The sequence below is a fragment of the Mytilus californianus genome, unplaced genomic scaffold, assembly GCF_021869535.1.
Source record: "Mytilus californianus isolate M0D057914Y unplaced genomic scaffold, xbMytCali1.0.p SCAF_8, whole genome shotgun sequence".
Lineage (NCBI taxonomy): Eukaryota > Metazoa > Mollusca > Bivalvia > Mytilida > Mytilidae > Mytilus > Mytilus californianus.
In genome coordinates this window covers 3,476,280-3,493,131 of record NW_026262734.1, presented here as the reverse complement: position 1 = coordinate 3,493,131, position 16,852 = coordinate 3,476,280, and the positions used below count along the sequence as shown (strand labels likewise).

Below are 16,852 nucleotides of genomic sequence, written 5' to 3'. Positions count from 1 at the left end.
TTAATGATAAAATGCTGCTGGCATCTATGACGTAACAATATGATAGTACAATTATTTTCTTAGAAAAAGTAAAGGAACATCTTTTTTAACTTTAATTTACGATCCAGCATTATGAGTAAAATTTCCCTTCAGTAATAATTGTACACATTAAAAGAGATGCTATATTGATTTGTCTAAAGCAACACATATATTTTATAATTTCACACCCAAAGTAAACAGGACGTCTGTCTTAAAACTCATCTTCGTCTGATTTAAATCTTGATTTTCTGTTTACATAGCCCTGCTAGTAGTCGCTAGGTAAATTAAATTTTTGACGGTACAATTGACGAGTTAGGTCTGCATATCTTAAAGATATGACACACACTGTGAATAACATGCCTTACAAAATATTCTGAAGCAAAACATGCCAAAATGTACATCATTGTTTTCAAACATTTTAAGTTCTGTTGTTTGATGACAATAAATGTACATATTTCTGGGAAACATGGTGCTAAAAACATAAATGAATAAAAACCACAGGCACTTGTCTCAGAAAAAAAATCCTATATACCTTAATATAACACAAGGTACTTAACTCGCATTTTTGAAAAATGTCAACCGGTCGCGAAATTCCGTTATATTTCAATTTCTCGGTTGTCAACCCACTAAAACTTGTAATGCCGTGAATCTAAGTTGATTTTTCTACACAATGGTGTATAATCCGCCTACCTTTGTTGTCGGAATCATTCGTACAAATTTTTCTCTGAGACAAGTGCCTGTGGGAGATCATATGCATAGAATGTTTCATAAGAATCCGTACTTTTCATAGGCTGAAAGCAATCGCGAGATATTCCAAAATCAAATTGTATTTCTCAATAAAATTCAACATTCATGACTGCACGTGCTTCTCTTGACAACGTCACTACAATGCATAGGAAAACAAACGAAAATCTTAATATGACTCACAATTACATTATTGTAGCATATAAAATGTAAGAATTGGATGCTTTTTTTGTATTTCCATAGGGCTGTAAAAGCGTTGCTTCCGCGCTTTATACAAATTGTGCTTCGGTCAACGCTTTTACACCTCAATAAAATTACAAAAAGAAGCATTCAATTCTTAAATAATACTTATTTGGTTTAACAACACCAGAATTTAGTTTGTTGTTATGTTTGGCTGTTTCACCACTGTCCGAGATAAGGGGAGGGTTAAACTCTCGTAAAAATGTTTAAGCTCGCCATATTCTGTATGTCTGTTCTCAGTCAGGGGCCTGTAATTCGGTTGTTGTTGGTTGCTGTCTGCCATATTTGTTATTTGTTTATAGTTTTTAGCATACATCAGGCCGTTGGTTTTTCTATTTTGAATTGTTTCACATTTCCATTACCAGAATATAGTTTGTTGTTATGTTGGGCTGTTTCACCACTTTATATCTTTTAATATATTTTTATATATACATGCATCTTTTTATATAACAGCCTAAATATTCAGTACTGTGACAGACAGATCTTCATAAGTTAATATAAAAATAAGAAGATGTGGTATAATTGCCAACGAGACAACTCTCCACCAGAGACCAAATGACATAGAAGTTATATTTTCATTTATGACTCATTTGAGAAGACTGGAAATATTATGACCTATATTGTTTATAATCATACCTATATATCATAGTATCATAATGTATGCCTGACAACTCAAATTTAATCAATTTTTAGCTCTGAGTAAATTTACAAGCCTGTGCGATCTTTTTATATCGGTCTCTCTCTATTTTGAGATCAAAGGCAATGATTCTCCTTCTACATATAGTACTTCTTACCCTAACGTAGTTTGTCGTTTTATGTTGTAATGTTACACTACTATCTCAGGTTAGGGTGAAGGTTGGCTCCTGTTAAAATGTTTAAACCCGCTGCATTTTTATGCACCTTTCCTAAGTCAGGAGCCTGTTGTTCAGTGGTTGTCGTTTGTTGGTGTGGTTTATATGTGTTTCTCGTTTCTCGTTTTTTATATAGATTAGACCGTTGATTTTCCTGTTTGAATTGTTTTACACTAGTCATTTTGGGGCCCTTTATAGCTTGCTGTTCGGTGTGAGCCAAGGCTCCGTGTTGAAGGCCTTACTTTGACCTATAATTGTTAACTTTTTATACATTGTGACCTGAATGGAGAGTTGTCTCATTGGCACTCATACCACATCTTCTTATTTATACTAACATGCAATCGAAAAACAATTGTTTTGTTTGAAATAAGTATATAATTTGCAACTTTTTATTAGTTATTTTTATGTACCAAAATGAAATACATTTTACAAATTGTTCGCTTAACGGACTTGCTTACATTTGTATAGTTTGGATATTAATTTTTTAAATATCATTCGACTCATAATAAAAAGAACCAACATTCTACATTATTAGTTAACATGTATTTTTTGTAACAAATATTACAAGCATTATACATATAATAATAAGGAGATATGGTATTATTGCCAATGAGACAACTATCCACTAAAGTTCAAATAATGATGATGTTTACACTAGTATTTTTTGGGGCCCTTTATAGCTTACTGTTCGGTGTGAGCCAAGGCTCCGTGTTGAAGACCGTACTTTGACCTATAAAGATTTACTTTTATAAATTTTTACTTGGATGGAGAGTTGTCTCATTGGCACTCACACCACATCTTCTTATATCTATGTAATTAACTATATACAACAGTACGACATTTAACAATGAGAAAAACCCATACCGTATAGTCGGCTATAAAAGGCCCCACCATGAAAAATATGAAACAATTCAATTGAAAAAAGTGACTGCCTAATTTATAACAAAATAATATACGAAAAATTAGTATGACAGACATGAACCAACGACAACCACTGAAGTACAGGCTCTTGGGACAAGCACATAAAGAATGTGTCGGGGTTAAACATGTTTGTGAGCACTCAAACCTCCCCTAACCTGGGACAGTGATGTTACAGCACAACATAAGAACAAACTACAAATATCAGTTCAAAAGGACTTAACTCATCAGATCGATACCAATCAAAAAAACATCTAATAAAAACACAGACCGGACGTGGCAGGGTATTTATACACCCCTTACAACAAAAAAGACAGCATATTTGAGAAATGATATTACAGCTGAAAAATATAAAGAGAATCTACAAAGTTGGATGACTTCATGTTTACTACACCTAAAATATACTTTATATATCTTGAATGGTATTTATTAAAAACAACAATTAATAATAAATGTGCTGTAATAAATATTCGTTTATATATTTATGTACGATGAGAATTATGAATTGAACGAGTATATCACAGGATGATTGTTTACGTTTTATAGAAGGCATTTTACAATTTCTACAGGTGTAGATCCCAAGTCATTGAAATGTTCGATGTCAGAGATATAACTCGACGGCGTTGCAAAACGACAATTTTAATAAGTTTTCAAATATCATCATGCATTTTGTGAATTCGATCCACCACCGGTCATTTGACTCTAAAGTTATACTCACCTGTTTACAACGAATATTAATTGATTTTAGGATAAATATTATTTCAAACAAAACACACAAACATATACCTTGTATAACCTAATTATTGAAACTCTTTTAAAACTTTACAATAACTAGTACAAGAGGAATATGTATCTGGTCCCTGATTAAAGCTACCAATGAAATATAGTCTTATAATCAATATTTCTGTAACTGGAACAGACAAAATACGCTAATTTACCTTAAACGACGGTATTCTCTTTATAAATATCAAAATAATTGACGTGATTCATTAATTAATGGAGAAATTCTGTCATTTGAAACATAAAACCAATTTTTATTGGTATACATTTAGAAAAAATCAATTTAACTTCACTTAGAAAAATCAAACTCATCCTTGATCGGGTTGTTGTCCAAATAAATAAATCATAGATCAGTTCAGAAACGGAGTGAAAATTTCGTAACCAGCGATTGGTGGTAAATATTGAAAAGTTTATTTACGACGCGTACAAAGGAAATACTTTTGTTTGTTATAATCCGAGTCTGTCCAACGTTATCTATTTTATTGCTTTATTCCAGGAATAGTTTACGCTGAATCTCTATAATCAAATAAAATATGTCTTGTTGCTTAGGAACATAACATCTTATAATAAATATGGTCATAGTAAGCAACAAGCATTGACTATAAACAGATAAACATTACATTCAGGCAAAAATAAAAAATAAAACAAATATCTGCATCGTTCTTGTCTCCTGACAGAAAAGAATAGAGCAGGTGCAATATAATGTTAAAGAAAAAAAGACCCATTTTACATAGACTCACTTAGGAATTGCTTTGGACTTGAAAGGTTCGCATCGAAAAATGTCTAGATATATATATAAAGTGTTCTACAGCATAAATAGTATTTTGAACCTTGGGTATTAGATATAACCAGATGTTTACTAGGTCTTCTTCAAAAGAGGTATGGAAAATTTCCCTTGATGTCTTCACTGCTGGGTGGAAATCTAAAGTTATCAAAACCTACTGAGAGTTGAATATTGAATAGTCTAGATAATGAATAGTCATGATTATACAATAATGTTACACATAGCCATTAAACCATGACATTATTCAACAACCAGACGTTGTTATTGAAGACAGTTTAGATGCTATATCGAGAAACTTACATAACTTTATCTGAAAACTTTTCATTGAGGGTAATCTTTCATCATAACAGATTTCATTGTATTTTAAAGACAAAACATAACTTAATTGCTAGTAAAATATTGTTTTGAATAAGAAGACACACTCCAAACTGGTTTTAGTTTGATTTTTAATGTCTTTTTAATTCTTAATTTTATTGAAATATTCAACCAGTCTATGACTTACAGAAATCAATGGTGACGTTTTATATTGGCAACTCATATGTAATTCATGTTCTGGGAATTATAGAGAGGCGAAAGATACCAAAGGGACATTCAAACTCACAAGTCAAAAATAAACTGACAACGCCATGGCTAAAAGAGAAAAAGACAAACAGACAAACAATTATAGTACACAAAAAAGCACAACATAGAAAACTAAAGAATGAGCAACACGAACCCAACCAAAAACTGGGGGTGATCTCAGGTGCTCCGAAAGGGTAAGCAGATCCTGCTCCACATGTGGTACCCAACGTGTTGCTCATGTAAATACAAACCCGATAATTAGTCTAATTCGGTAGTTCACATTCGGAGAAAAGGGGACGGGATTGTAATTACGACAATTGGAATAAACTGTTGTCATCTGTGAAACGGCTATTCCATAACGGCCAATCAACTCGTGAGGGCGTCCGTAAAATTTACAAACAAATAAAATTTAAAGATATTATTTCCAAGCATATTTTTTCTTTTGCAATATTATATACTATATCGTATGTTTATCTACCATACATTACGAACGTAACAAATGCAGTATCTAAAATAAAAAAAAGACAGGCGAAAGGGATAATTATTCAAACTCATCAATCGAAAACAACTTGACAATCACATGACAAAAAACGATAAAGACGAAAAGACAAACAGTACATAGAAAACTACAGACTAAGCAACACAAACACCACCAGACAAGGCGTATCTTTCTGTGTGGTTTTAAGGATAGTAATTAGTCTTTATTAACACATAGCCCCTAGTGTTTTAAGGTTAGCCTTAAGGATCATATCCCGTAAGCTTTATCAACACATAGCCCCTAGTGTTTTAAGGATAGCCGTAAGGATCATATCCCGTAAGCTTTATTAACACATAGCCCCTAGTTATTTTAAGATAGCCTTAAGGGTCATATCCCTTAAGCTTTATTGAGATAGCCCCTAGCGTTTTTAAGGATAGCCTTAAGGATCATATCCCTTAAGCTTTATTGACATAGCCCCTAGTGTTTTAAGGTTAGTCTTAAGGGTCATATCCCTTAAGCTTCATTGACAAATAGCCCCTAATGTTTTAAGGATAGCCTTAATGATCATACCCCTTAAGCGTTATTGACATAGCCCAGAGTGTTTTAAGAATCATATCCCGTAAGCTTTATTGACATAACCCAGAGTGTTTTAAGGATCATATCCCGTAAGCTTTATTGACATAGCCCTAGTGTTTTAAGGATAGTCTTAAGGATCATATCCCGTAAGCTTTATTGACATAGCCCCATGTGTTTTAAGGATAGCCTTAAGGATCATACACCTTAAGCTTTATTGACTTAGCCCCATGTGTTTTAAGGATAGCCTTAAGGATCATATACCTTAAGCTTTATTGACATAGACCCTAGTGTTTTAAGGATAGCCTTAAGGATCATATCCCGTAAGCTTTATCAACACATAGCCCCTAGAGTTTTAAGGATAGCCGTAAGGATCATATCCCGTAAGCTTTATTAACACATAGCCCCTAGTTATTTTAAGATAGCCTTAAGGGTCATATCCCTTAAGCTTTATTGAGATAGCCCCTAGCGTTTTTAAGGATAGCCTTAAGGATCATATCCCTTAAGCTTTATTGACATAGCCCCTAGTGTTTTAAGGTTAGTCTTAAGGGTCATATCCCTTAAGCTTCATTGACAAATAGCCCCTAATGTTTTAAGGATAGCCTTAATGATCATACCCCTTAAGCGTTATTGACATAGCCCAGAGTGTTTTAAGAATCATATCCCGTAAGCTTTATTGACATAACCCAGAGTGTTTTAAGGATCATATCCCGTAAGCTTTATTGACATAGCCCTAGTGTTTTAAGGATAGTCTTAAGGATCATATCCCGTAAGCTTTATTGACATAGCCCCATGTGTTTTAAGGATAGCCTTAAGGATCATACACCTTAAGCTTTATTGACTTAGCCCCATGTGTTTTAAGGATAGCCTTAAGGATCATATACCTTAAGCTTTATTGACATAGACCCTAGTGTTTTAAGGTTAGTCTTAAGGGTCATATCCCTTAAGCTTTATTGACAAATAGCCCCTAGTGTTTTAAGGATAGCCTTAAAGATCATACCCCTTAAGCTTTATTGACATAGCCCAGAGTGTTTTAAGAATCATATCCCGTAAGCTTTATTGACATAACCCAGAGTGTTTTAAGGATCATATCCCGTAAGCTTTATTGACATAGCCCTAGTGTTTTAAGGATAGTCTTAAGGATCATATCCCGTAAGCTTTATTGACATAGCCCCATGTGTTTTTAGGATAGCCTTAAGGATCATACACCTTAAGCTTTATTGACATAGCCCCATGTGTTTTAAGGATAGCCTTAAGGATCATATACCTTAAGCTTTATTGACATAGACCCAAGTGTTTTAAGGATTGCCTTAAGGATCATATCCCGTAAGCTTTATTGACATAGACCCTAGTGTTTTAAGGATTGCCTTAACGATCATATCCCGTAAGCTTTAATGACAGAGCCCATAGTGTTTTAAGAATTGCCTTAATGATCATATCCCGTAAGCTTTATTGACATAGCCACTAGAGTTTTAAGGATAGCCTTAATATCATATCCCTTAAGCTTTATTAACACATAGCCCATAGTGTTTTAAGGATTGCCTTAAGGATCATATCCCTTAAACTTTATTGACATAGCCCCTAATGTTTTAAGGATTGCCTTTAGGATCATATCCCGTAAGCTTTATTGACATAGCCCTAGTATTTTAAGGATTGCCTTAAGGATCATATCCCTTAAGCTTTATTGACATAGTCCCTAGTGTTTTATGGATTGCCTTAAGGATCATATCCCTTAAGCTTTATTGACATAGCCCCTAGTGTTTTAAGGATAGCCTTTAGGATCATATCCCTTAAGCTTTATTAACACATAGCCCCTAGTGTTTTAAGGATTGCCTTAAGGGTCATATCCCTTTCAGCTTCATTGACATATCCCCTAGTGTTTTAAAGATAAACCTTAAAGATCATATCCCTTAAGCTTTATTAACACATAGCCCATAGTGTTTTAAGGATTGCCTTAAGGATCATATCCCTTCAGCTTTATTGAAATAGCCCTAGTGTTTTAATGATTACCTTAAGGATCATATACCGAAAGCTTTATTGACATAGCCCCTAGTGTTTAAGGATCATATCCCTTAAGCTTTATTAACACGTAGCCCTAGTGTTTTAAGGATTGCCTTAAGGATCATATCCCTTTCAGCTTTATTGACATAGCCCCTAGTGTTTTAAGGATAACCTTAACGATCATATCCCTTAAGCTTTATTAACACATAACCCATAGTGTTTTAAGGATAGCCTTAAGGATCATATCCCTTAAGCTTTATTGAAATAGCCCTAGTGTTTTAATGATTACCTTAAGGATCATATACCGAAAGCTTTATTGACATAGCCCCTAGTGTTTTAAGGATAGTCATAAGGATCATATCCCTTAAGCTTTATTAACACATAGCCCTAGTGTTTTAAGGATAGCCTTAAGGATCATATCCCTTAAGCTTTATTGACATAGCCCCTAGTGTTTTGAGGATAGCCTTAAGGATCATATCCCGTAAGCTTTATTGACATAGCCCCTAGTGTGTTAAGGATAGCCTTTATGATCATATCCCGTAAGCGTTATTGACATAGCCCTAATGTTTTAAGGATAGCCTTTAGGATCATATCCCTTAATGCTTTATTGACATAGCCCATAGTGTTTTAAGGATAGCCTTAATGATCTTATCCCTTAAGATTTGTTGATATAGCCTTATTTGGACTTTATGGTCATAACCCTTAATCTTTATTGATATAGCCCTATTTGGACTTTATGATCATAATTTTTAGGCTTTATTGAAATAGTCCTCCCCCAAATATATTTTAGGAAAGCCCTTTGGTATTATTGACATAGTTCTCTCAGTGATTTTAGGATGACCCTTAGCTTTATCGACAAAGTCCCCATTGATTCTTCCCTTATTACTACTACTTAAATAGAATTCTACGAAATCGTGAGTCAGAAAGGGTATGAATAACATTCCTCCATGAATTAGCGTGGGTGTCCTTTTGGAATTGGTAATTTGTGAGATTTTACATATGTTATTAATTCTTTTCATATTAACAGAAAAAAGGAGTAGAAAAAATTAAATGGCGTCTTCTATCATGATGGCCATGACAGAGATTTCATTAATTACACATGGATAAAATTGAATGTGTGTAATAATCCAATACAATTTCTTTATAAAGTATTCCAATACTATCAATTAATTAAAGACACTAACAGCGTTTAAATGTTCATTTTTTCAGTTCAATGACTCCATTCCTGTTGTCTGTTATTAGTTATATATATCAACCGATGTGGTGTCAATCTGTTAACCACGCTTTATTTCAATGACCTGATTATGACTTCACTCCTTTCTGTTAGGTTAGTTTTGATATATCGAATGTACTTGATAAAGTAGTTTCGGAACGATCTTGGTGCTTGATAAACCTGTGCATCTGTTCTTAGTTTAAAGAATCATTTGAATTACTGTCTTAAGGACTGCTATGAATAAGTACATGTGTACTACTAGTATCTCAGTTTGGAATATCTTGTCAAGTAAGAATCATTTTTTACCACCAACAATAAAAAAAAAGGAAAAGAAAAAGAAAATCGTAAGGATATGACGGAATACGTTAAAGAAAGAAATCTAAGATAAACATGGGTAATGCACAAACAAGTGGTAAATCAAAAAACCCACAAAGAAAGAGAAAGAAATGACTGTTTATGTTGTTATGCCAACATGAAAAAAAAGGATATGTTGTATGATTGCCAATGAGACAAGCATTCACCATAAACCAAAGGCCGAGGTTAAAAATAACTACAGGTCCCTATGAGTGTCCCCATGGCGTTGTCAGTTTATTTTCGACTTATGAGTTTGAATGTCCCTTTGGTATCTTTCGCCTCTCATTTTGTTCTCGTTGAAGCTTACATTGGTAAGAAGATCTGGACAATTATTTCTTGTAAAAGTTATCATTATAATATTTTTGTTATTGTTCACATTGTTTTTGTTTATTTTTCAGGTCTACGCCGTTATTTCGTTGCTTGTCGTCCTTGTATCCATCACCGTGTTTGTTCTGGAGACATTGCCATTCTTTGGAGCCATAACGGTGCATGCCAAGAACAGCAATGTTACAAGTGATGATCTACGAAAGGAATTCGACATATTCGATGACGTTAGCCCATATGACGTTCTGTTAATCATTGATAATTTGTGCAACTTATTCTTCTTTACAGAATTCCTAATCAAACTTATAGCAGCGCCTTCAAAATGGCGTTACTTCCGGTCGCCAATGTCTATTGTAGAACTGACATGTTTAATACCATACTATATAGCGATAATTATTGTGTTTGCTCATCCAGATCCAATAAAAGTCTTCGAACTCATACGGGTACTTGTAGCATTACGAGTTCTGAGAATCTTCCGCATATTTATTATAATGAAGCATTTTCTAGCACTTAAAATACTTATGTATACCATTGCAGCTAGCACGAAAGAGCTATTTTTGCTACTTTTAGTAGTTATTATAGGAGTGCTTGTGTTTGCCAGCATGGAATATTATATGGAAATATTTTCAGATGGTGCTTCTGATTTCGACCATATTCCTCTTGCTTTCTGGTGGGCCCTCATTACCATGACAACAATAGGATACGGTGATATTGTACCTAAAACAGCCCTAGGGTACATAGTGGGTTCAATGTGTGCAATCAGTGGAGTGCTTACGATTGCCTTGTCGGTACCTGCCATAGTTAACAATTTTACTCTTTACTATACTCATGCGCAATCAAGACAGAAACTACGAGAACGGAAGCGGAAGTTTAACAAGGATAAATGGAAGAAATTCATTGACAAATCAAAAGGTGGTTCACTTTTTAAGGCAATAAAGGTGATGTTGCCGAAGAAGGATGGAACTAGTTCTGTAGGACAGGGAACAAGTTCAAATATTATACCAAAGATTGAGAGAAGACTTAATGGAAATAAAATGGATGACAATGATCATCCTATGCCAATTCCTAAATCAGCAACTAAACATCCTAAAATATTTACAGTGTCGTCAAAAAACAGTGATAAAGAGAGCACAACTTTTCATAATGGAACTGTTCATCAAAACGGGCATGTGCAAAAACAAAATGTATTGCCAATGAAAGAAATCAGGGAGGATTCTATTATAATTGAAAACGGCAGTACAACATTAGTCGAAATTGTTTGAATTTCATTGGGCATTAATTCGTAATTCTATTTTATGATTTGTTACGCCTAGTTGGTGGTTATTACAAATACTGTACTTCAAACATTTACTTCTTCTTACAGGAAGCAGTCGGCATAAGAGTGCTTGACCTTGTATTAAACACTCGATTTTAGACAAATACAATTTATCACTAAGAGTGCAAACAGTTTTGTGATAAGATGGAAAAGGGTTTAATGTTAAGGGGGGGGGGGAAGCTCTCTTAAACTACTGAGATTTTCGATATTTCGAGAAAAACCAAGATGGGAGCTTGTTTATCATGCACATAGAAGGTTGTTCCAATTGTCGTAAATCCTATTTATCTCTGGGTTATAATCAAAAGTCGAGGTTACCCTTTTTCGTTTCTTAGCAAAATGGTATTAAGGAAGTTCGCTACTCACAATTATATTGATTCCTTGATATAAGGAAGTTTGCTACTCACCATTGCATTGGTTCCTTGGTATAAGAAAGTTCGTTACTCACAATTTCATCGGTACCTTGATATAAGGAAGTTCGCTATTCACAATCTCATTGGTTCCTTGGTATAAGGAAGTTTGCTACTCACAATATCATTGGATTCTTGATATAAGAAAGTTCGCTACTCATATTTTCATTGGTTCCTTGATAAAGGAAGTACGCTACTCACAATTTCATGTGTCTTTGATATAAGGAAGTAGGCTACTCACAATTTCATTGGTTCCTTGATATAAGAAAGTTCGCTGCTCACAATTTCATTGGTACCTTGATATTTCGTAGCTCCTTTGTGTTTTTCCTTTATATCTTGTAACTCTTCTGCGTTTTCCTTGATATTTTATTGATGGCGAACGAATACTTACTAGTATCTAGTAATATATAGAACTGCTGTGTAAAATGGGGGATCTAACATAATGTTTGACTTCCCCAGGTAACAGTCTTGTTATTGATAGCTACATTAGCTTACATGCAAAACTCTTGCTGGATAAAATGGTTTTAAAGAAAATGCAACATACATTTTTTTTCACTTATATATGATGCATCTATTAGTGATGTGATCATGCGATTTCATGCAAATCAAAGTGCCACATGCCAAGAAAGTTTAATAAGTTATTAAACTTCAAATTCAAAACTTCTTTATTTTCCAAACTACTTTGTATCTTTCGTCAGGCCGAAGTACTTTCAGTATTTGAATGATATTCTACCAACTTCCTGGTTTGATGTCTGAAAAAAAGTAATATCATTTATGTTTAGGATTAGAAAAAAATCCATCAAATCAGCATGAATTATAGTTTAAACCAATAACATGAAGTGAAAAAAAATACTTGTCTTTCACTACATGTTTTAGTTAGAACAAGTAACTTGGCCTGTAGATACAACTCTAGCACCATATGTTTGTACTTACTAAAATACCTGGCGTTGTAGTACGACTCTATCATCGTTTTCTCCTAAGATACCTTCTTCACAGATCTTAAGGTGACACATTGACTAAAATTAATTTGGCTCGTTTGATTTTCATAAAATTTTGACAAAATATTTTCTTAAACCCTTTGACAAAAATATAAAAATTTCAAAAAAACTTGAACCACACACTTTATCGGAAAAATTTCATTGGATATAAAGCAGTTTGACAAACACTAATATTGATCATTGAGAAGCTTAATATTTCCTTAACAATAGAACGTGATTAAAACGTTCATCTGATTTTTACAGAGTTATCTCCCTGTAGTGTTATTTTATTATTATTTCTTTCAATACATAATTTCTCAGTTATTTAAAGTATGAACAGCAGTAGTTTATTACTTTAGTGTTCAATGCAATTGGAAATATATGTTTAAGTTTGTGTAATTTTGTACTCAGTCTGACTATTAACAGCTGGTGGAGAAGATTTATAATCAGCATACATTTAGAGCTTAAACACGCATTTGTTTAAAACTTAAAAAATCGGATTTATCTTTAATGATCTTTTTAAGAAAAAAAAAGTTTAACCTAGATTTCATGTCAAGTTAAGCATATTAACGCGAAGTTCGCATTAACATATAGTGAGTTGTTTTGTGTTAAAAAGTTTCACATTTAAACTCAATTTCCCTCAAGTAAGGCCACGTTCACACTGCCCATGTGAAACATATTTTGTGTACACAAGTCGTATTACATCTTTGAAATAAAAACTAATCAATTGTTTGACATGCATTAAATTCTATATTCAAAAATTAGTTAATAGCTGCAAGCGTTATTAAAATTAACGCTGTATTTATCTATAATTAATTTTAAAAATTTCAATGAAACTTGTTTCAAACTTGTTTAAGCCTCAGTGTGAACACGGCCTAACATTCAATTGAGAAAAGCATAGCTGTATATTTATCCATGTATAGAAAGAAGCCTGTCTCCTTTTGTTTTTAATTTTCGTTAGTGAAACAAAGGATAAATAATTACAATACATACATCTTTGTACATTATTGTTAACATAGCTCCTGTATATAGCATATACCATAGGGCTCTGATAATCATTTACTATATTAATTATGGTAAACATTATCACTTTTATACAACTCATACATTTTAACTCATTTCATGTAACCTTTTGTTATGATACATATGCCATATGTATTTATTAAGTTTTGTTTAAATTTGTAATGAGAAAGCTTTAAATGATTCAGTTATGTTTGAAAATAAATTATAATGAAAACATGTTTTCAATGCTCTTCAATTCAACTATTGGTTTGGCCTTACAACTGTTTTGATTCGAGCACCACTGACGAGTCTAATGTAGACGATTCAAGCACCACTGATGATAAAATTGAGAATGGAAATGGGGAATGCGTCAAAGAGACAACAATCAGACCAAAGAGCAGAAAACAGCCGAAGGCCACCAATGGGTCTTCAACACAGCGGGAAAATCCCGCACCCGGAGGCGGTCTTCAGCTGGCCTCTAAACAAAAATGTGTACTAGTTCAATGACAATGGACGTCACACTTAACTCCAAAACCTATAAATGAACTAAAATTAAAAAATATACAAGACTACGTAACAAAGGACAGAGGCTCCTGACTTGGGACAGGCGCAAAAATGCGGCTGGGTTAAACATGTTTTGTGAGATCCCAACCCTCCCCTATACCTCTAGCCAATGTAGAATAAACAAACACACAGCAATACGCACAGTAAAACTCTGTCTAATGTAGACAAAAAGCATGTCTGCATTGCGTATTGAATTATAAGCCTGGCATCTTTGATGAATATTTTACAACTACTGGATTGATGCCACACCTGGTGGATGTTTTGTCCCGGAGAAAACTTCTGTACTGACATTCAATATCATTGACACAGTCTTTCAGTAAATATACTGTTCATAGAATCAAAATCGCTCGAAACACTGATTAATAATCATTTACCACAGACATAGACGTACTTAACAACTACCCGATTTAGTACAACTATTCGTTATATTAGTTTTTAATGCTTTTCAACTTTGTTTATGTTATTGAATTGTATTTCCCTCTAAATGATACGAGTCTAGCGACATTGACGAGTCTTATGCAGACTAAACGCGCATCTGGCTTACTAAATTGGTATAGTTGATGATTTTTTTACAATCACTGGGTCAATTCCATTGCTGGTAGACGTTTCGTCAACGAATGTATCATCCTTTGCTGACATGAAATATCATTGATACGGTCATTTCTTGTGATTCACTTGACAATGTTTTCAAAATGGTAAAATAGTTTGAAACACTATGGTTTTCTATCCAAGGCATATATGGTTTCCAATGCTTTCCAAATTCGTTATTGATTTTGCCTATACCAACTGGTTCGGAGATCCATAAAATATGTTATAGGTTTGACCAGTTCATGAATCGAACCCTGCACTCGGGGTGATTACCCTTTCACGTAAACATTGAGGCGGTTCATCTTGTTTGGTAAAACACAAAAATAATAAATATTCATTTTAAGATGATGATCCAAACAGAGTGACATTTATATGTTTACATTTATGTTAACATTGAAAACGTTTTCCTGATTACACATACATTATAAAACCTAACATAACCATAGTACAGTTAAACTTTAAGGGTTTACCTTCAGAATAAACAAGGCATACTACTATCAAACAGACCTACATATAAAAATTGAAGTGGCTTTGTGTAAAATCTTCATCATCATTGGATATGGATGAAATTCAAAAATCTGAAGAAAAAAAAAAAATGGGAACCTTATTCTTTACAGACCTAAATGATAACATTCAGGGTAATTTGTAGATTACCTTATTCTTTACAGACCTAAATGATAACATTCAGGGTAGTTTGTAGATTACCTTATTCTTTACAGACATAAATGATAACATTCAGGGTAATTTGTAGATTACCTTATTCTTTACAGACATAAATGATAACATTCAGGGTAATTTATATATTACTTTATTCTTTACAGACCTAAATGATAACATTCAGGGTAATTTGTAGAAACTTAAATGATAACATTCGGGGTAATTTGTGGATTACCTTATTCTTTACAGACCTAAATGATAACATTCAGGGTAATTTGTAGAAACTTAAATGATAACATTCAGGGTAATTTGTGGATTACCTTATTCTTTACAGACCTAAATGATAACATTCAGGGTAATTTGTAGATTACCTTATTCTTTACAGACCTAAATGATAACATTCAGGGTAATTTATATATTACCTTATTCTTTTCAGACCTAAATGATAACATTCAGGGTAATTACCTTAGCTGTATTTGGCAAAACCTTTCAAAATGTGTGGGTCCTCAATGCTCTTCGACTATGTTCTTTATTTGGCCTTTTAGATTTTATTTTAATTCGAGCGTCTCTGATGGGTCTGTTGTAGACGAAACGCGCGTCTGTCGTACAAATTTTAAATCCTGTTATTTATGATGAGTTTATGTAACAGTTTCACCGAATTATTTGCCTGACATTTTAGAATTTTTTATTCTTGATATTTTTGATTGAAATACTTAAGGAGTGGATATTTTCTTTATGAAATGAGCAACACAACAGCCAGGTGGTGTTACTGATTAATTACTACTTACAGATCATATTTAATGGGTTATTTATGTGTTTTGATGGACTTCTGGATGATGCATTTAGATAGTGATCCTAAATGTAAATCCTTAGACTATAGATATTTCTATAACATCAATATTAGTTTCAACAGTTGGTTATAGTTATAAACATTTGATAAAAAATATCCTAATTATAAATGGTAATAAATTTGACATTTTTGTCAAGAAGGAAATTACCCAGACGTGTTCATATCGAAATAAAGAAAAGGACACAATAGACAAGACAAAAAAAAAAAAAAAAAAAGGAAAGAAAAAAAATAAAACAGAATGAAAAATAGACAACAAAGCATGACAAATTGTCTTATGATACGTCATTTATTCTCAGGGAAACATTTCTTTTTTTTTATCTGAATTTCTAATGTCTAAATGAATTATCCAAATCCTAAAGTTAAGTGACGTCTCGGAATTTTTATGATCTTAGTTTTTTTCTTGTACCACAAGTAAACGTTATACTGATAAAACAGATCTGTATGCTTTCATTATTGTGCAGTCATTTCATTTTGACAAATTCCTGCCCCCTAAAACAAAACAAGAAAAAAAGCCAGCAAATGAAAATCGAGACAAATCTTTCCAAGCTCTGACGGCAAGAAATCGTAAGTATCCTGAAGTTTTGTTGTATAACTGAAAACGATGCTCAGTTTCACGTATTTCGTGCAATTACTAAGTCGGGCTATCTCCACAC

General features: G+C 33.3%; 1 protein-coding gene across 1 annotated transcript in view; it reads left to right on the top strand.

The window, feature by feature from the left end:
• The window catches only part of LOC127712263 (potassium voltage-gated channel protein Shaw-like), a 37,743-nt gene extending 23,979 nt beyond the window's left edge, over nt 1-13,764 (top strand). The window contains exon 2 of the mRNA XM_052218625.1: nt 9,914-13,764. Within this exon, the coding sequence (XP_052074585.1) occupies nt 9,914-11,101 (1,188 nt within the window). The 3' untranslated portion in view covers nt 11,102-13,764. The remainder of the gene's footprint in view (nt 1-9,913) is intronic.
• Nucleotides 13,765-16,852: the final 3,088 nt, after the last annotated feature.